We start from the raw sequence: 21,178 nt of genomic DNA, 5'->3' as shown, positions 1-21,178 counted from the left end.
GCATGAAGATCTCTTCTTGCCTTCCAAAGGGAAGCTGGACACTCTACAGTGCTGCATGTCTCCCAGCTGGTGCATTGCAGTACTGATGGTACCACAATGGGTGACTGTCCTTTGGCCCCATGCACATCATGACAGCTACAGTTTTTCTGTTGAGCTTGAGAATAAACTGCATGGGTTGAAGTTCATCAATGACCTTGAGTTGCAGAAGTGGTGAGGAAAAAACAAAAGGGGCATGAATTACTGAAATGGGAAATAGAGGCTCACACAGGTTTCCTGTGTTCCCCTGCATCTTTAGTTGTCTTCAAGTGGTGGTTGTGTAATTGGAGAGCTTAGTCATGTTTTTTTCCAGTGTATCTGTTTTACTGAGATGACAGATTGCTTGTTTAGAGCCTTCTTCATTTCTCATATTCCTAATTATTAAAGGAAAACATTGACTTTCTCTAGAATATTTTATCTGAGGGGGTATCTGAATGTTTTGTAAGCATCCCAAGTGCAGGCATATGTTGCATGTCATAAAATAGCTATCAAAATCTCAGTTCAGAAGCCAAGCCTGCTTGTCCTGGATTAGATGGAAATGAGCAGAGAGCATCTGGCACTGCTCAAGAAACTTCTGCTTATGGTTTCTTTCTACAGAGCTTTGGTAGAAGAATCATGCATGGATGTATGAATAGCACAGTGGGAAAATCATCTCTGATGAAGTCAGGAACAAAACTACTCTTGATTTCATTCAGATTAAGCTTCCACCCAAGCAATCTTCTTGTATAGCAGCTAGTTCTATGGCTTAGGCAGAGCTTTTCAGTGGTGTTCAACCAAATACAGTCATCAGCAATCATCCATGAACTGTAGTCCAGCTCCAGCCGACATTTGGAGCAACCTCATTTGCTGAGTGGCAAATGAGACACAAGCAGTGGAGAGGTTCCCATACTCCAAACCCACAGCATGATGCAGTTTGCATGTGAGCAGTAAGTGCACAAGCCTCATTTTATGTGATGTGCCAGAACCTCAAAGGGAAATTTGTGCTTTCTACAGCAACTAGCCCAAATTATACGCAACCATGATTCATGTGACCAGCTGCCTGTACAGTGGGAGAAATTTCCAAACATTGTAAAACTGGCTTAAAAAAAATGTGTTCTCTTAATGTTTTGGGTTGTGTTTAAACCTTAAAATTGCCTTGTCCTTTCTTCTCAGACATATTTGCTTGTCCAAATCAAGGATGAATGCTGGTTTTCATAGACTTAGGAATGCAAGCATTGTAATTTATGCTGAATTCTTACTGTCTAAGGAAAACATCATATTTGGGAGAAACGTGTGTCTGCAGCATCACAGAAACAGACATTTTCTGACCAAAATACTGGGGTTTGTGCTTCGCAAACCTGCTGCAGCAAATGATTTGACTCTGTTCCTTCTCCCCAGTGGTGAAAGCATAGCATCCTCCCATCTGAGATGGATGGCAATGTAGCCTATGATCTTCTAAGTTCTATCCTGGACTAGTTCATTTCACTCTCTTAAAAGGTGTTACAGTGGTCAGTGTAAAACAGGTGTGGAATTACAGAGGGAGCCTGGGAATCACATAGAGAACACAACAGGGTGTCTTCATTTTTTGGGGAGTCAGGAGGGCCAGTCCAGTGGGATCTATGTGCCAAGATTAGATGGGATATTTTTCATAGGAGGTTGAGAATTGGGGGTTTACCTCAGGCATCATACTCGTGCTTGGCTGTAGCATAAAACCTAAAGTTTTCATTACTCCTTGCTCCACCAGGCCTCCCTTTTCTGACAAGTGTTTTACTACACATGAAGAGGCAACCAGTTAGTGCTTCATGTTTTAAGCTCATCCAGGCAGGAACAGTCATTTACTCTGCTTTATGCATGCTCCGTCTCTTTGGGACTCGGTGCTGCTCTGTCGTGTCAAGGTTTTCTGTAGCGTGGCAATCCTGTTCTCCATGCATAGTATTCACAGAATGGCTTAGTTTGGAAGCAACCTCAGAGATTATCTATTCCAACCTCCCTGCCATGGGCAGGGACACCTCACAACTAGACTCAACTGCTCAAGGCCTCATCCAGCCTGGCCTTGAACACCTCCACAGAGGAGGCATCCACAATCTCCCTGGGCGGTCTGTTCCAGAGTCCCACCATCTCATGCTGAAGTCTCATCATCTCATGCTGAAGAACTTCTTTCTGAGATCCAGTCTAAACCTACTCTCCCTCAGCTTAAAACCATTCCTTCTTGTCCTATCACTAGACACCTTTATGAAAAGCCCTCTCCTGCCCTCCTGCAGGATCCCTTCAGGTGCTGGAAGACAGCTATAAGGTCACCACCAGAGACTTCTCTAGGCTGAACAACCCCAGCACCCGCAGTTTATCCTCACAGCAGAGATGTTCCAACCCTTGGGTCATCGCCGTGGCCCTCCTCTATACTCACTCCAGCAGCTCTGTGTCCTTCTTACAATGGAGACATCAGAACTGGATGCAGCATTTGAGGTGTGGTCTCACAAGAGCAGAGTGAAGGGGAAGAATGACCTCTCTTAACCTGCTGGCCACACTGCTCTTGATGCAGCCTAGAATATGCTTTGCCTTCTGGGATCCATGCAGTGACTTTACTCTTCTCCTTTCCTGAAAGAACTCATGCTTTTATTTAGACTCTTCATAAATGTAAAGATATTTGTGAATGTAATCAAAATTAAAAGAATTGACAGCCTAATCTATTCCTCACTAAAACCAGAGAAATACTCCCATTATCTTGGCTAGAACTCATAAGGATCTTAATGCTGGTTTTGTGGAAAGAAGGAAACCATTGAACTTGGCCCAGAATTTCCATTTCTTAGAAAATTCAGCTGTATCTTGTCACCTCTACTTGGCATTGTCTATCCCCACCTTTCCTATCAATAGGGCAATGATACTATTTTTAACCATCTGCAAAGTTCATAGATCCTTCACAAAACCAGCCTGCCAAACCAGCTGTTCTCTGAGGAGATTTGTCAATCTCAATTTTAAAAACCTGTTTTTATCAATGCTCCAGAATCTTGTTTGCAGACACAACATGTATAATTTCTAGCATATGGATTTCTTTCTTCCCCTCCCCCCTTTTTTTTTTTTTTTTTTTTTGTTTTCCTGTAAAAGAAAAACTGCTGCTCTGGAGGCTGATAAACTGTGAGAAATAGTAATGACTTCTCTGCTAAATGTGGTATAGAGCTGTACCCCTGCAGCCTGAAATTACAAAACAGGGCTTGAGGAGCTTTGCACTGAAGTTCTTCCTGTGGATTAAGGAATAAAACCCTGAAGACATGTGGCTTATGACTTTTATTTATTACAATAAACCTCTATGTGGGAACAGCATGGACTTGCTTTTTCATGCCTGTGACTGTCAAATTTTTCATAGCATGTGCCCATCAGGGATGTCCTCATCAGGAAAGCCTTTACTTCTGTGAGATAAACTCTGCAGGATCAGGTTCCTGGTCAGTATGCGTTCTGACACAAGGAATTTGTGATATTCCAGTTCTACTCACTCTTTGTGTAAATCAAAAGTCACTGTTGTAACAAGGTAAAAATGAGAATAATAATGAAAATACATCCTTCTAATCCAGGGAAAAGAAGTTACTTGCACAAAACAAAACAGTTACTGGTAAAAACTCATAATAGGGACAACTTAATTTTTGTAATTGAATTAGTGGACCTCATTAAAGATGCTGCATGGTAGGGCCATGACATGGCCCAGTACAAACCCAGACAGGCCTTAAGATGTCTAGACAGGGTCCCTTTCTCCCCCCCCTTCCTGCAGAAAACAGGGCAATGCAGGAAAAAGAACAAAGGGGACAGGACTCCTGCCTGTCTGGTAAACAAGATATTTATCTGGGGTAAGAGCACATAAGCTGACCACTGCTCCCCCAGATACAAGGTCCTTCTGCCTTTTATGGTTACAGCCTGGCAGAAAGCCTTTCCATTGGGCAGCTACAGGTTAGCTTCAGTGCCCCATTGGACCAGCCGATCTCTGGCAATTTGTATATTTACAAGTGACTTGGTAGTCACACTTGCCTTGCCTTGCTCAAACCTTGCTTCAAGCCTTGCTTCAAACCTTGCTTCAAGCCTACTTGGACCTGTCTCATAGAAGCTGCCTCAAGTTGCCCTGCCCTGCCTCGAGTGCCTGGTCCAGAGCCTGGAATAAAGCCATGAGCTGTACACATGCAAGCCGGAGAAGCCACAAGCCTAGAAGCCAGATCCACCTAGCCTGCTTCCCCCTGCCACTAGAATCATGCTATGCCTCAGTTTACCCAGAAACCAAGCAAGCGCCTGTTGAGAAGAGCGTCGTTTACTGCCTGCCGTCCGCTGAAGCCAGATCAGCCTGGGACCATGTGGTAAACTCTCACACAACAGCAGCAGCATCCCCGTGTGGGTAAAACCAGCTGTGAGTAATAATTCATTGCCCTTTGGGTTTAAAGGTTCCTATCAAGCCTCCCCCCCGCTGTAATCAAGCACTCTCGGGGACTTTCTCTTTCCAAGTTGTTGCCTCCTAATTTGCATAGAATAGTTTGTATTTGCCCTAAGACTGCATATTCCCATTGTAAATACATATTCCAAGCGTACAATGATCCTATTCAACGAGTTTTGGCATATTTTATTAACAATGGGTTACTATTTTTATGAATACCCGTTTGCCGTATCATTTGTTATTGTTGTGAGGGTAATTAGTAAATAATTCCCCCCTCGACCACAACAGTTCCCCAGGAACTGAAACAAACATGAAGTTGAGTTGCTTAATTATTTTTGTCTTGGAGGGTATTTGTATTGTTCCCAGGCACTGTGGGAGAGGAAGGAACAATTATATGAAAGGATTAGAAATCCACAATTTTATCACTTTCCAACAAAGGGGATGGCCAAGAGTGTGGGATTTTCAGCTCCTGACTTTGAACCCAGAAAGAGGCATAGACACTGTGAGAAGAGTTTGTAAATCATAGTTAACAAAAGGTTTGCCCTGACATAACTGCTGAGAAAGTACAGTAGGGAATCTTCTTTCCAGGTTTTGGAGAAGACATGCCGAATGACTTCCCAGACCCCAGAGCATCAGAGATTTGGGTTTTTTCCAAGCTTAAGAGCACAAACACATGCAAATTCAAGAGGCAACAAGACATTTTAAATGAGAAATTGAAGGATTATCCCTCCAATGTGCCTCTTTCTGTCTTTTTATGCAAATAATCTTTTCAATACAGTTTTTCCAGGGTGGGATACAGTACAGGACAGGGCCTGTGACAGTCCATCAGAGAAGCAAGAGAAGCTTGAGTAGCTGAGAAGGAGCACTGCAAAGAGGATCTGATCTTTGCAGAAACTTTCACAGTGCATAAAATGATGTTGCTCTTTGCTCCCCAGCTCGCGCATGCAGTCTCAGTGGGAATTAGTTTAGCTTTTGGCACTGACTCCTTGTGGGAGGAACTTTGGCTTACAAAGTACATCCCAGCTGTAAAATTGGACAGGTGCAAATATCTATGGAAAGCACATTACAGGAAAAATCTGTACAGAATAAGATTGTTAAGTTTCCTGAGTATTAGGACTTTCCTAGCATGGCCCTTAACTTACCAATAAGGAAGGCGAAGCAGATTAGCTGTGCCTGTTCCTGCAGTGGTGATCCTTGCATGCCTGTATTTCCTCTGTGTTCCCTTTCAACACCCTGCTCTTATCAAACTGGGAAGTTCCCTGTTCCAGTGGCTGATTCCAAAGGGTTGAGAGTTGTTCACAGATCCTTGTTTACTCAGCTCAGAGACTGCCAGGCCAGCTTTCAGCTGTCGATTAGGGAGTAGGCAGGCTGGTAACCATGGCTTGGGTCCTAACAGCATGATGGGCAATGGCCTGGGACTGTACAAACTGCTTAAATCCCTTGGTCTGGCCATGCAAGCTGCCCCTCAGCTCTCCCTATGCTATGGCTGCTTGTTGCACTCTATGGCACAAGGGTGTGGAAAGATGCCGTAAACCAAGACTTTGCTCCAAAAAGGTGCTGAACAGCTGGAGCTGGTCTAAGCTGGTCTATATGTGTTCTGCACTAGGTAAGGCATAATTCAACCGTTGTTTGAGCCCCCACTGTCCTGATGACAGTTTCCTGATACCCAAGGAACTGCTACTTTGTGTCTTTGTTCCCAACAACAGACGTTTCATATATAATAAGTAAATTACAAAGCTAAAGCATGCTTGCATCCCTCCTGCTCGTATTCACCTTCAAGTAAACCACTCTCTTCTCACTGCTGGAGAGTGCAGGCAATAATAAAACCAACAGTCAACTGTGAATTGTTTTCACCCTTCAGTTTCTGAAACAAGAAACTTTTATGGGCTTGAGCAGTAAAGAGGAAGTTGCCACATAACAGACTTAGTGCTGTCAACAAGAAGAAAATAAGCATTTGAGGTTCTTTGCAGAAAGCTGTTTTTTTTCAGCACAAAACCCTCACTTAGCTCCTGCATAGTGTGAAGCCTTGTGGGCAGCTGATATTTTTGCCTTTGTTTTTGGGTAGTGACATAGCATCTGCCCTCTCCATGCCAACCCATTTCCCACACATTTAAAAATGAATTGGAGCACCTGGCTCTATCTCTGCAGGGCTGTAGCTCACCATCTAATCATTAGACCTTTCAAGACCAGAAAAAGAGTGGTACAATATGGCTTTCAGGCAGTTTAAAAAAAAAAAAAAATCCAACCCTAAAAGCTTTAATCTTAAACAGCAATACCTCAGTGAATTCCAGCTTTTGATCTGGGGCAGAATGTGTTTCCAAATTCATTTCACGCTGTGCTGTTTCAGTGAATATAACCACTTCACCCCGGGCTCCTACTTCTAGACCTTCTGAGAAACTTTAGAAAGCAGCCTTCAAAGTCAGGGCAGGCAATTTCTGCTCGTCTCCCAACCCTGCCACGGAGCCACTGTGTGATGGACCAGCTCTGTACTTAAAAAGCGTTACGGAGATTTAACTGGTTGTAAAGACAGCAACTTCCTCATCACGTGTGGTTGCAACTGCTCCAGTATGAAGATGCTTTACTGGTAGAGCTCATAGAAATGCAGTAAATGCAAAAGTGCAGTGAGATAAACGTGCCATGTGTTGGTATGGCCACGCTTACCCTTGGACTGTTAACAGCACAACTGTGCTTGTGTTTGAACAGTTTGATCAGCTCTCTCAATCCAAAAAACATGCATTCATGCACGCTGATCTCCAAACATCTTAAAATTCGAGTTCAGAGTCTTGCATTTCCTGTGTCTTGAAATAGTGAGCTGGCACTGGAGACTGGACCCCTGACACTATGCAGACCTGAAAAATAGCCAGAAATTAAGCACTGAGCAGATCAGTGCCCAAGGCATACACTAATGTCCCTCCCAGCCCAAATTACACAAACTGCTCCACAACTGCATGTTTTTTTTCCACCCTATTCAATCTTATTATTACATTAATTCCTAATACCGCTTTGAGGTTTCCTACCACACTGCTAAACACTTTTCAGCCTGGTGAGTTCCCCCTCAAAAAGGAAAAAGGGGGGGACTGAAAGTCAAGTGCCCAGATACAAGTACTTCATCTTCCCAGCACCTGCAATTCCATCACAGTTCTCCCACTGTCTCTGGATAAAGGGAAGCTGGGTGCTCCTGGCCATACTGGGCTGTTGGAGTTGTCATTCAGGCAGAGCCCAACTCACTGGAAGATAAAGAAGGAATTACTAGTGGCCATGCAGACTGCTGTTTATGTTCATTTGGAATAGAAATTATCTGAAATACAGATTTTTTTTTTTTTCACTTGTATGTGTGATAACTTGATGAAATATTTAAACTTTTCTCTGTGTTTGGAAAATAACTGAAAGGCTATTGAAAAAAAATACCACAAGAAGCTTGTTAGTGGTTGGAGGCAGCATTACATAGCATACTGTGTTTCTGCCACTGGTTAGTTCTTCTGCTGGGCTTTATTTCTGTTCCAGGGGATGAGCAGGGGTCAGGTCTGTGACCCTGATCAACCAACCTGCTCTGCTAGACAAGCAAGCAGAGCATTTAGTGCCAAGTATTTCTGTCTCCTGTTACCTATCCTCCATGTTCAAAGGTCAGAGGAAATAAATTGTTTAAAATTTTATCTTCTTTTTTCCATTCATTGCAGGTAAACTTTGAGATTCACAGTAGCTGCATTTTCCATGCTATGATACAATATTGTCACTGTAAAGCCAAATACTGATCTAGAGCTTTTGATCAGAATTTATCTCAGTCTAATATTCCTGAAGTCTCCAGTCTAGAATACAGATGGTTTTCTATTGTGAATGTGTTGGTTTTCTTTTAAATTCAGAAATGATGACTCATAAAAACTCGAACTTTGTCTTTTGGCAGTGTACCAGTTCTGCTATGAAATTCATTTAGGAGAAGGTTTCTCAAGTCTAAAATTGGGGTCAGAAATGTCAGGCACTTCAGCAGAACCAGTCACGTATTGGGTACAGCTTTCAACAATGACTTCAGAGACCTTAGTGCTGTTTCTGGTTTATCAGCAGAATCTTAACCTCCTACCTACCTTCTGGGCAACTGCTGACTCCTAACTTGCTGGTTGGAAGAGGAATTCTTTCTCTCTGCCATGTTCTCACATCAAAGATTATGAAAATACTTGGCTCTATCCTGATACAGAGCTGAAAAAAACTATGAAAATGGTTTTCTTCTTTGATGTCCTGGAGGCTCAATGTCTTTTCTGGAATATATGAAAACTTTCTTTAAAAAAAGGTTGCAATAGTGCACAATTTACTAATCAAACAAGGTTTACACTATGTATAATCTGACAAACAGGAGAATCACTTTCAGTCCTTTCCTCTATCCTGTCACAGGTTACTTTGCATTGCTGATAGTTTGACAACCTTTTTCACCAGCATCTGCAGCAGTTACAACTGCATGACTGCTACAGCTGCATGTCATCAATGTCTGTGCCCAGGTTTGCCAGTCTCTGTAAAGCTATCTGTGGTGTGTCATCAGCCAGGGGAGCTGCTCTCAGCTCAAATGACCTGGTGGTTATTTTTAATCCAGGTACTTCCTCTCACTCATTAACCATATGACTGTGCACATGCTTGTGCTGGCACAGCCGCTGGGATGGCACGGGGATGGGAACAAGCAACAGGAGGTAAGGGAAGGTTGCCAAAACCAAGTTCATCAAGATCTGTCCTCGTTTTTTCTTGTGCAATAATAATAATAGTTATTTACTGTAGAGAAATACTAAATCCATGGAAGAAAACAGCAGTTTAGCAACTATGTAGTCATAAAGCTGCTCATTAAGATATTTTCAATCATTTGTCTGTGTGCTTGAGTAAACATAGTCCAATAATTACTGATTTTTAATATTTTACTGTCAGCTATTCATGAAGATGTGAATCAGTTGGTTCATTATGGGTGAAGTTTTCATTAGGATTTAAGCTCCCTAGATGCTTCTGAAAATGTTTCATTCTTTCTTGCTGTCTCATCTGTTATCAGCATAGAGAAATACCGTTAATTGAAGACTGAGACCTTGTATAATCATCTTCCCAGACTGCAGAATGCATTGCCTTTGCTGTTCATCTACCTCACTCCAGTACAAGGCACTGCTGGCTGTCTGAAGCATCAGCCCTCTGCACGCACAGGAGCAAAATGTGCTCAGGCTCAAGGATGCTCAAGGATGAAGCTGTCCCATAAGAGCAGGGTTATCCCATGTAACCTAGCATTCCATCTTCAGCTCTGGGCCAGCATCAGCTTCTTCATCAGACATGTGGCACTCTGTTTGCTCCTTGAATAAAAACAAAGGGTTAGAACCAAGAAGGCATTGTGTGTGTCAAGTCTGTCTCCTGTGCTTCTAGTATGCTATTAATATGCATTGTGTCTGGTGGAAAACCAGAAGGTAACTGAAGTTGACAAGCTGGGTATACTGTGATGAGTTGATGAATATTCAAATTGAGATCTTTGCTAACAGGAGGTTAGCAAATATGACACCCACCTGCCAGACGGGCTGGAAGGAGAATCCAGGAAACTAGAGGCCTGTAAGCCTGACCTTGGTGACAGGAAAGGTCATGGAGCAGATCATCATGAGGGTCATCACATGGCACATAGAGGACAACCAGCTGATCAGGCCTAGCCTGCATGAGTTTGTGAAAGGTGAATCCTGTTTGACTAACCTGATTTTCTATGGCAAGCTGACCATCTTAGTAGATGAGGCTGTGGATGTTGTTTACCTGGAGTTTACTACATTTGGTGCTGTTTCCCACAGCATTCTCCTGAAGAAACTGGCTGCTCGTGGCTTGGCCAGATATACTCTTCACTGGGTAGAAAATGTCTGGATTTGTAGTAAATGGAGTTAAATCCAATTGATGGTCAGTCACAAGTGGTGTTCCCCAGGGTTCAGTGCTGGGGCCAGTCCTGTTTAATGTCTTTGTCAGTGATTTGGACCAGGGCATCAAGGGCACCATCAGTGGTTTTGCAGAAGACTCCGAGGTGGGCAGGAGCATTGATCTGCTTGAGGGTAGGGAAGCTTTGCAGAGGGATCTGGACAGGCTGGATCAATGGGCCAAAGCCAATGATATGAAGTTCAACATGGCCAAGTGCTGAATTCTGTACTTGGTTCATAATAACCCCACGCAATGCTGCAGCCTCATGGCAGAGTGGCTGGAAAGCTGCCTGGCAGAAAAGGACCTGGTGGTGGTGTTCAGTAGTCAGCAATGTGCCCCGATGGCCAAGAAGGCCAACAGCATCCCATTGTACTAGAACTAGTGTGGCCAGCAGGACTAGGGGAGTGATTGCCCCTGTGTACTTGGTACTGGTGAGGCCACATCTCAAACACTGTTTGGCCCACTCACTACAAGACAGATGTTAAGCTGCTGGGGTGTGTCCAAAGAAGGGTAGCAAAGTCGAAAGGTCTAGAGCACAAGTCTTCTGAGGGAGCAGCTGAGGGAACTGGGATTGTTCAGTCTAGAATAAAGGAGGCTGAGAGGAAAAGTTACTATTCTTGCTGTAGCAAGGTGGGTGTCAATCTGTTCTTCCAAGTAACAAGCAATAGGACAAGAGGAAATGGCCTCAAGATGAGCCAGGGGAGGTTTATATTGTATATTGGGAAAACTTTCTTCACTGAAAGAGTTGTCAAGCCTTGGAATAGTCTTTCCAGGGAAGTAGCTGTGTCACCAGCCCTGGACGTATGTAAAAGGCTTGTGGATGTGGCACTTAGAGACATGGTTTAGTGGTGGATTAAACTATATGTTAGTTTAGCATTGGGACTCATTGATGTTAAGGGTCTTTTCCAGCCTAAATGATTCTATGATTCTAAACTTGTAACATCATTTCTAAAGGACTGTGAGACCTGGGCTTTCAGGAAGGCCATTGGAACTAGTAAGCAAGAGCTAATTATGTAACACAAGAGGAGTGTAAAGTGGAAGAATACATAAGAATGTATGCACTATAAGAGACCAACCAAATTTAAAGTAAAAAAGCCCTGTGGGTGCTGGGACTGCTGATCCAGGAGCTGTACAGCCTGGATGATCCAGCCCCCACAGTCCCTGCAGGGTAGCAGTGCCTCAAGGGCCTCAGGGACTGCATGCTGTTGTTTGCTTTCCTCTTTTAGAATATGCCTTCCTCTTTTCCTCCCAGGGAATGGCTTTTACACTTCAAGAGAGGCTGCAGCTGGGAATTCATGGCCTTCTTCCTCCTTGCTTCTTAAGCCAAGATGTTCAAGTCCTCCGTGTGATGAAAACCTATGAGAACAAATCGAATGATCTAGACAAGTATGTCAAAGCCAACTTATTTCCTCCTCCTTCCCTGTTTTCAGTTTTCAGTCCTTTAAAGCCCCCAGGAAGACTGAAGGATGCTGCTTCAAGTCACACAGGTCTCCCTCAGAGTCACTTTTTTCCAGCTGTCCATGCTCTCCAGCACCAGGAGCATTCATCATAGCCTGTCCACCTTCCCCTTGTTAAATGCTATCCTAGAATAGCAGTGGTACTACCTTTTCCTACCACCACATTGCTGGGGAGCCCTAGCAGTTCACTGTACTTTGGGTGCAAATGCACAATGAAAGTGCAGTCTCTGCCCCAGAGCACTGGATTACTGCCCATACCTGTCTGTATGAGCATCAATACATTCAATAAAGTACTGGATGGAAGAACAGAAAGAACCTGCCAACTGGTAGGAAATTAATTTTAAAAATGTGCTGGGTTACACCCATCCTTGATGGGGGCTGAAAAAAGAACCCAGCCCCCCAGGTGGACAAAAGAAACGTGATACAAGTGGGCAGAGAGAGACTTGGTTTTCTCCCTCCCAGGAGCAGGGGTCCCCTGGGTCAAAGGTGGTCTATTCTATTCCCCCTTCCTGTCCAGCAAGCCTATAAGAAGGGCAGACATGTTTTACTTCTCCCTTTCTCCCTGCTCTGCCTGCTAGAGAGGTCATCTACTGCTCCTGCCTCCTGCATTTGACCACGTGGTGGGGGCCTACTTTCCAAGCTGCATCCATGCTTTCTAAAGAACTGAATCCACTTGCATCCAGGGAATACAAGGCCATCTGGGCTTGGTTTTATATATTTTCCTATTTATCCTTATCCCTTACTTTTGTAAACCCTCCCTGTTGTTGCTATATATATATATATATATATTGTTTAAAAAATTACCTCTTTTACTTTCAAATCAATTCCAGACCACTTCTTTCATGAATTTACCTCTCCTTTCCCCTACCTGATTTTATTTTACCTTATCAGGAAAGGGAGTGGGGAGGGATCTCAATCTCTTACCATTTGGATTTTTAGACTCTGGTTAAAGCTCAAACCAGCACAAAAAAAAAATCAGATCAAATGATGTGTATTGACCAATCTTTGTGTTCCTGAGCTTCCATTGCATCCAGTCCTGTTCATCTTGTGACGGATGGTGGGATTTGCATCTCCACCTGTTTCAGCTGCCATTGATCTGGGGACTGAGGCAGCAGGGCTCTTCTGCAGAGCAATTTCCTTGACTTTTCTGTGTTACAAATGCCTGTGTCAGTCTTGCAGATGATATGTTGTTGGCAGTGTGAGATGCCTTTTTGAAGCCCCACTGCAAGACTGGGTGCTGATCACAAAGGTAGTTTGTCATTATGGTCATAGAAGTTTCTCAGACAAAAAACTTTTGCAATTTCTCTTTACTTTTCTGAGTTTTTCATTTTTCTGGCTTCAATTTGACAAATCCAATCTTAGCCAATGAAGCCTTTTCAAGAAAGAGAAATGTAACATATTCTAAGTCACCAAGTGGTAATATGCATCCAGTGATGCATGAGTAAGTCTGGGCAACACTAAGAAATGTTAAATCAACAAAACTGATTTCGTATTTTTATTTTCTAAATTAATAACTTTGTCATTTTTTTTTTCCCAACAATGGAATTCAGCTGTCCTCCCGGTTGTAGTGATTAAGTAACTGAGAGTGCACAATAATGGAGGGAGAGGTTTTGTGGAAATATTTTAGGAAAAGTTGTGCTTTGAAATGTGAAATCTGTATGTATGCATATTTCATCTTCTTGACTGCATAATAAATTTTAATAGTAAAGTTGATCTCCTGCTCTGTCCCAGATAGTCCTGAAGTTTACTTTTGAACATTTGTTTTTAATGCAAATTGTGAAATTCTGAGGTTAGGCGTGGGTGTGACTTCCAGCTCAGCTGAATCTTTGTGACCTGTTGGTGAGGATGGTGGAGCTGGCCAGGGCCTCTGAGAAATTTTGCTCTAAGTACTTGATGCTGGTATAGCACTGCATAGTGTCAGGGCTTGGGAAAACTGAGTACACACAGAGTGAGCCAACTACTGCATTTTATGAACCGACCATAAATACTGATACATTTCTCTTTCATGTTTAAGGTATATTGTCCTTATGACATTGCAAGACAGGAATGAGAAGCTTTTTTACCGAGTGCTGACTTCCGACATTGAAAGATTCATGCCCATTGTCTACACCCCAACAGTTGGCCTGGCTTGTCAGCAGTATGGTTTGGCTTTCAGGAGACCACGGTGAGTGAAGAGACTCCTCTTGACCCTTTATTTAATTTCATGTGAATGCTTCTTTTGTATCAACAGTCCATCTTTGTGTGGCCCAAAACATCTAAAACTGAATCTCTCATCAAAAGATGGACCAGCAAGCAGTTTTGTGTGTGTACATTTGATGATGAGCTGGGGAGTCGAGAACAGCTCTGCCTCCTTCCTATAAACAGTGAACAGAGTGGTTTTGTTCTCAAACAGTACTGTACAGTCTGTGCAGCCTAGCTCCAAACAGCTCTCTGAACTTACGGCTGCACCCCTCCCCATCTGTTGTCTCAGGAGCTCTGAGTGCCTTCTGCAGTGCTGGCATTTGAGTAATTGCTGGATTTTAGATACGTTGTGCTGATTTGGAACTTTTGTATGCACTGCCCCCACAAGAATCATTTTCATAAAAGATGATGCTCTTCATCGGTGCCTTCCTCACTGCTCAGAACAGTTACCATCTAAATTCATGCAACATTAAACACTCTGTACCGTGGCAGAAGGCCCTGTCCTACATAACTCTTTTTAATGATTAATGTTTAAGTAAAGCCCTCATTAGCATTCTGAAATAAATTTTAGTCCTAGCCTGAAAATTCAATGGTAAGGTTCAGTTTTCTTTGCAAGCTTTTTATTTTTCTGTCCTCGAAATGTACCAGTAGGCAGATAAAAAATTTAACTTTTGCTACAGAAAGATGCAAAGGAAAGGAGAGGAATAATATCATTTTAAAAGCATTGCACCAGCATGAGGTGTAACTGCAGTTTCAGCTGAGAGTGGTATGGTAGGTAAGAAAACTGAGGGAAGTTTTACTAGCTGGCTCAAGGTCACAGGAGGACCATAAGGCAGACCTTGAAGATCTAGGAGCTGTGTAAACTAATAACGAGGAATATATTATGGATAAGATTACCTTGGCAAAAGCAATTGCATCCTACTTGTCATCAACATTTCTAATAAGGACACTATTCCTTCACATGAGCTGCTCCTCAGGATTGCTTTTTTTGGCTAATTTCTATTCTGAGTAATTGTGTTCTATTTCCTGATACCCAGCTTCTAAATCTGCTGTACTGTGGTGAAGCCATTCATCTAGTGAAGTCTTGATTATATCTGCAGATTCACAGATTGCATTGGGTTGGAATAGACCCTCAAATGTCGTCTTGTCCAACGCTCCTCAAGTGGCCTGGGCCACATTAAGTCTGATCTTGAATGTCTCCAGGGATGGGGCCTCAACCACATCCCTGGGCAACCTGTTCCAGTATTTCACTACTCTCATTGTAAAGAACTTCCTCCTTATGTCCAACCTAAATCTACCCTGCTCCAGTTTCAAACCATTTCCCCCTATCCTATCGCTACAAGCCCTTCTAAACTGTGCTTCCCCCACCTTCCTGTAGGTCCCCTTCAGATATTGAAATGTAGCTATAAGGTCTCCCCAGAGCCTTCTCTTCTGCAGGTGGAACAGCCCCATTTCTTTCAGCCTGTCTTCATAGGAGAGGTACTTCAGCTCTCTCATCATCTTTGTGGCCCTCCTCTGGACCGGTTCCAGCAGGTTCGTATCTCTCTCGTGTTGGTGGCTCCATAGCTGGACATAGTACTCCAGAAGAAGTCTCACCAGAGCAGAGTAGAGTGGTAGAATCTCTCCTGATCTGCTGGTCACACTTCTGTTGATGCAGCCCAGGATGCGATTGGCCTTCTGGGCTGCAAATGCCCACTGTTAGCTAGTATCCATCTTATCATCCACCAGTACTCCCAGGTGATTTGCTGCAGGACTGCTCTCAATTTCATCATCCTCCTGCCTGTATTGATGTTGAGGATTGCCCTGACCAAGGTGCAGGACCTCACACTTTGCCTTATCCCCTCATCCTCATTGTGTGTGAGGAAGCCAAAGAAGGAATTGCTCTTTGTACAGGAGAAGGACACTTAATTCTTCTGGGTAAGAGTAAAGGCAGAGATAAGAGAACCCAGACTGTCTCCAGGTGTTCAGCTGTGAGCACTGTCAAGCAGGAAATAGCACACTGCTGGTTCTCAGCTACTCAAAATTAACAGCTGCAATTCCTGAACGTTCAGCCACTATGTCTTTGCCTTCAGTCTGCCTTTACTGTGCAAGAAGTTAAAACAATATTTGGGAGCTGTGCTTCTTTTCTTTTCCATCCCTAATGTTATCCTCAGGAAAGAAGGATTCACTTTCCATGTACTAGACTCTTTCTGCAGTTGTTGATGTTGGAGAATTCCACTTCCTGTAACTCACGTCTCTCTCATGTTATAAACCCCTCAGCATTTCACCAATGTGGTAAGGACATCTGTTCTCGTGGTCCGACAGTTTTACTGCTGAACTTGGGTTTGGAGCTGTTCTGGATTCCAGCCGATGGCTTCTGCAGGAAAGGGCAAACTATCATGACCTTAGTACCCTGAATTTCCAGTGGCAGGGATTTTGTTTCTCTGAAGACGTAGAGTGAATTTCAGCCTAGCTTTAGATTTGGTTTCAATCTTTTTTTTTTTTTTTTTTTTGGCAAAAGGGTGTTTTTGTTGCAAAAAGGGAAGAGCTATTATACCATTTAAAGTGATGAGAAGCATTCATATGTGCTTTTTTTGTAAATCTGCCTCTTATTGTCTTGCAGTGTATATTTTGTCTCTTGGATCGTATTATGTATATCAGGAGCTGGCCTGCAAGACACTTAGTTCAAGGTAGTATACCAGCACTTCCTGTTAAAATCATTGGGACCTGCAGATTTGGGGAGCTCAGGAATTAGGATTTAAGTTTGAATTTCTACCTCTTCCTGTGTTTGTTAGCCTAAGCTGCACTGACGTTCTGAAAAGCTGATTCTTCTAATTGTATTTGTACTGGAAGGTTTTTAAAACAAAGTAACATCCATGTAAATGTATTTTACTGATGTTTTAGGATGAACATAGCACCTAGAACTGGAGAGGACAAGCCATTCAGTTTTGCTGGATAGGAAACCTTGTCATATAATCCTGTTCAATAATAGATTATGTTTTATTTTAAATCTACAGTAAAGCTGCCCTATGTATTCCATTCCAGAACTTAACTCTCATATAAGTAGTAAGTGTTTTCCCCTATATAACCTAAATGTTCTTTGCCAATGTCATCCTCTCTACAGTAGCTTTTGCACAGTAGCAGACTGGGATCACATTCAGCCTGATGGTTTCCTTGCCTGTGGTCTGTGCTGTTCCATCCAGTTTGCCCCAGTCTTGAGTCCCCTGTTTGACTACATCTCTTCTGAAAAGCACCATGGAATAGTGAGCACTGCTTTGCCACAGTGGACTGGCAGTGTCGAGGAGACTGGAGCAGTTAGTTGTAAACTTTTGCTAACATGTCCTAGCCTGCCCTCACTTTTTTTTGGCATTATCTGAGTGGTCTTGTCACTGTAATTCATTTTGTCTTCTCCCTGTGAATCTTTGACACAATTATCCACCAAATATGTGCCACTCCATAATTGTGCTCAGTATTTCTCCTCACTACATGTCCTGCTGTGAACTCTGTCCTGCTGGTTTTGGGTCATCTCTCCACTGAATCAAATTCTTTCTAAATTTGTCCTTCAGAGTGCCATGACTCCCAGCCCAACTCTTTGGGCAGCAGGGAGCTGATCTGAATGTTTGCTGCAGCAATTACCTTTTAATCCAAATCATCATATTTAACGCAGTTGAGCAGGCAGGAGAGATAAGATATCTCAGTTTTTAAATACCATATGGTGATCCAGCATGGATGGACATGCACATATAGCACAGCTTATGGTGAGAAGGGAGGTCTATAGAATATTATGCAGTCTTTCTGTGGCCACAGTAGCAGCAATTAGTGACCTATGGACACAATAAACTTCTTCCCTGTATTGAGGTCTTCCTCAGCCCTATTAGTGCTTGTCTTTATATTTGAAGGTTGACCCTGGAAAGATTAAAGCACAAGTAATTTGCTTACAAAGCAACTCTTGTACAAGAGCATCTGAAAATAGTCCTATGAGGTCCAACGGGGTTTTTCTCATCAGAATACATTTGTCAGTGTTCACATGGCTGCAGATTTTTTTTGCCAGATACTGCTGTCATAATTGCAGGGCTCAATACCTCTTTTCACAGAATCACAGAAACATTCATGTTGGAAGAGACCTTAGGATCACCAATAACGCTGCTCTACAAGGTTCACCCGTAACCCATATCCCCAAGCACCCCATCCAAACAACCTTTAAATACATCCAGGGTTGGTGACTCAACCACCTCCCTGGGCAGCACATTCCAATGCCTGACCACTCTTTCCGTGAAAAAAAATTTCCTAATGTCCAGTCTAAACCTACCCAGTCACAGCTGGCTTACTCCTGATTCTTACCCATAAGGACTCAACCCTATTATCACCTTCATTAATTTGCATTGTTTCATATGTCTCCCTTACATAGAGGGCGACTCCACCATCTCTTCTTCCCTGCCTATCCCTTCTGAAAAGTTGGTACCTGTCAGTTGCAGCACTCCAGTTGTGGGAGTCATCCCACCCAGGCTTCCGTGATGGCTGCTGTCTTACATGTTCTCTTTTACTTTTCCTGGTCTCTATATACAAAGTCTTAAGGGTGGACCTTTTAGCTGCACTTTTCCTGGGCTGGTGTCTGAAGGTTGGGACTCCTTCCAGGTCCAGGTCTCCAGTATGCTCTCTGCTAGCTTTTTGCTTTTTTGACAGCACAGGACTGCAATGCTATTTAAAAGGTATTTTTTAAGCTAGAGTATTTCTTTTCATTGTGCCCATATCTTTGGAAAGATATCTTATACTTTTTCACAAGGAGAAAACACGGAGGAAACTTATCTCGGGGCATGGAATGAGGGTTTTATTTCTTCTGTGATAATAAGGGATAGTTTATTACAGTGACATAAGACCACAATCTCTTTAGACACTGGGTAATTCATGAGCATACTCATATTTGAAAGTACAAAGTCATCAGCTGCTCCTCAGTAGCTTTTGCCATCCCCAGAGAGCAGGACTGGAACAGGTTGGAGCATCACTTTTGGAGGAAAGCAGCAGGGACAGAAAAAAAAATTGCATAAGTTCACCCTTCTGGAGGTGTAAATATCCTTGACAACTGATTGCAGAGCAGTGCAAAACGTTTGGGTGAAGCTGAACCTGGAGAATGAAAGCTAACAGGATGCAGATGGTGTGAAAATTAAGTCTGACAGAATAATGATCTGTGTCTCTGATGAAAAATGAGCAAGTGAAACATCAGTCAAGCTACAGAATTGTCAACAGATCTGGCTCTGCTGAGGTGCTTTTAATGATGTTGCACAGTCTGAGCAGCAGAAGAGAAAGTTACCTGGCATTTCTAAAGACTTTAAACACAACTAAATGGAAATTAAGGCAAAGGTGAAGTACTGTAGATGTGTCTCTAACCACAGAATTGTCAGCACTTCCACTTCTTTAAAACAGTGGAGACCAAAAGTGAGTGGGAAGACTGGATTTTTTATTGATGTCCTGAAAATTGTGCTTTGAAATCCCTTTAGGCAATCTGTACTTCCTGTGAAAACATTGGTTGTCATAACTTCTCTTGTTGCCACCAGCCTGGTTCAACCTTCTTCCAGAAGCAGCTGAAGTCAGTGTAAGAGGAGATTAATGTGTTTAATGATTTGCATTCAGATAACATCAGCACAGGCAGACTGGTCTTGTAATACACTGAAGGGAAGGAAACTGTGGAAAGTACATGAAGATAGTGTAGAGTCAGGAAGCCGAAGCCCTGAAGATGCTGGCAGGATATATAGGTGGGAAACAGCCCTTGGATGCATTTCTGTGTGATCTGGTATAGGTGATCCTTTCTGGCAGGCGGGTTGGACCAGATGATCTTTCAAGGTGCCTTCCAACCCCTACCATTCTGTGATTGTGTGATTCTGTATGGGACCAGGTTATGGAATGAGGAGGAGAAGGCTGAAGACTGGAGTAGGTGAAGAGAAACCAACAAGCACAGAGGTAGCCCAAGGCTGCTGAGAACAGCTCAGCTTGCTGGAAACAGCTCAGCCTGCTGGAAACCTCTGCTGAGAGGTGGCAAAGTAGTTCAGGGCTTCCCACGGCTCTTGCTGAGTTGACTCCACTCTTTCCAGGTAAGTCTCTTCAGCATGCAGTACCCCCACCCTTGTCCCTTCTCAGTTTCCCCTTCAGTTAAGTGGTTCTCAAAAGGGGTTGAAGCACACAGATTGACTTCTGGGTGTACAGGAAGAAGAGCTGAGATACCAGCCATGATCTTAGGTACCATGGAGACTGGGATAGTAGGATGGACACTTGGTGTGTACTACAGTTACACAGTGGGAGTGAAAAGGGACTTACATACTTTTTTCATTAGAAAAACAATCAGTGCTGCTCCTTCCATATCTCTCGTCTTCTCTCTTCCTCTTCCTTACCTTTCCTGCACAAAATAGGCATGGGTCTAACAGCCAAGAGCAACTTCCATGGACATGAAGTTAACAGCAGTGTCTCGTATTAATTTATGAAGGTCAGGTTTTCCTTTGCTGTCAGAGATGATTTATATTTAAATCTGTTGAAATACCCTGATTTACCAGGAGAAGCTCATAGGAAGAGGTGGAGTTGGCCAAAAGAAAGACATTGACCTGGTGAAGGAAATTCAAGAGGATGTGTTTGCCTTTAATCTGGCATAAATCTGTGCTGCTGCCACAATAATCAACCCCACCTTAAACAAAAAATGCCAAAGACAGGGAGGAGGGAAGAGAATTATTTAGAATTTTGAATACCAGGATGTAAAATGAAGGGGAAATAGCACCAGCTATCATGAAAACCTCAGACAGCAATATCCATTGGACTGTAGGACAGCATCACGTGGACTATGCATCATGACCTGGGGGACATCTTTTATGAGCAGCAGTCCTCTTCTTTTTACCTGTTTATTTTATGGAGTGTTTATAGGATAGTAGAAACATTCCAGTTGAAAAGGACCTTTAAGATCATCAAGCCCAAACATTTTCTAACTCTACCAAGTCTGGTGCTAAGCTGTGTCCCTTAGCACCACATCTCTGCATCTTTTAAACACCTCTAAGGCTGGTGATTCAGCCATCTCTCCTGGCAGCCTATTCTAGTGTTTGATAACCCTTTCAGTGAAAACAATTCTTTGAATAAATATATAGTAATATATATTCTAATACATTCATAAATGATGCATTTTTATTATATACTTTATATTGGCATTTATATGGCACTGCAAGGTAACTGTGAGATGCAGTCTCATATTGCTGTGCAA

General features: G+C 43.0%; 1 protein-coding gene across 1 annotated transcript in view; it reads left to right on the top strand.

The window, feature by feature from the left end:
- The window catches only part of ME3 (malic enzyme 3), a 141,976-nt gene that overhangs the window by 64,013 nt on the left and 56,785 nt on the right, over positions 1-21,178 (top strand). The window contains exons 2-3 of the mRNA XM_054381086.1: positions 11,580-11,713; positions 13,799-13,948. Of these exons, the coding sequence (XP_054237061.1) occupies positions 11,580-11,713; positions 13,799-13,948 (284 nt within the window). The remainder of the gene's footprint in view (positions 1-11,579; positions 11,714-13,798; positions 13,949-21,178) is intronic.

The sequence above is a fragment of the Indicator indicator genome, chromosome 1 (assembly GCF_027791375.1).
Source record: "Indicator indicator isolate 239-I01 chromosome 1, UM_Iind_1.1, whole genome shotgun sequence".
Taxonomy (NCBI): Eukaryota; Metazoa; Chordata; class Aves; order Piciformes; family Indicatoridae; genus Indicator; species Indicator indicator.
Note: the sequence above shows the minus strand (reverse complement) of the source record. Positions and strands in the feature narration are given on the sequence as shown.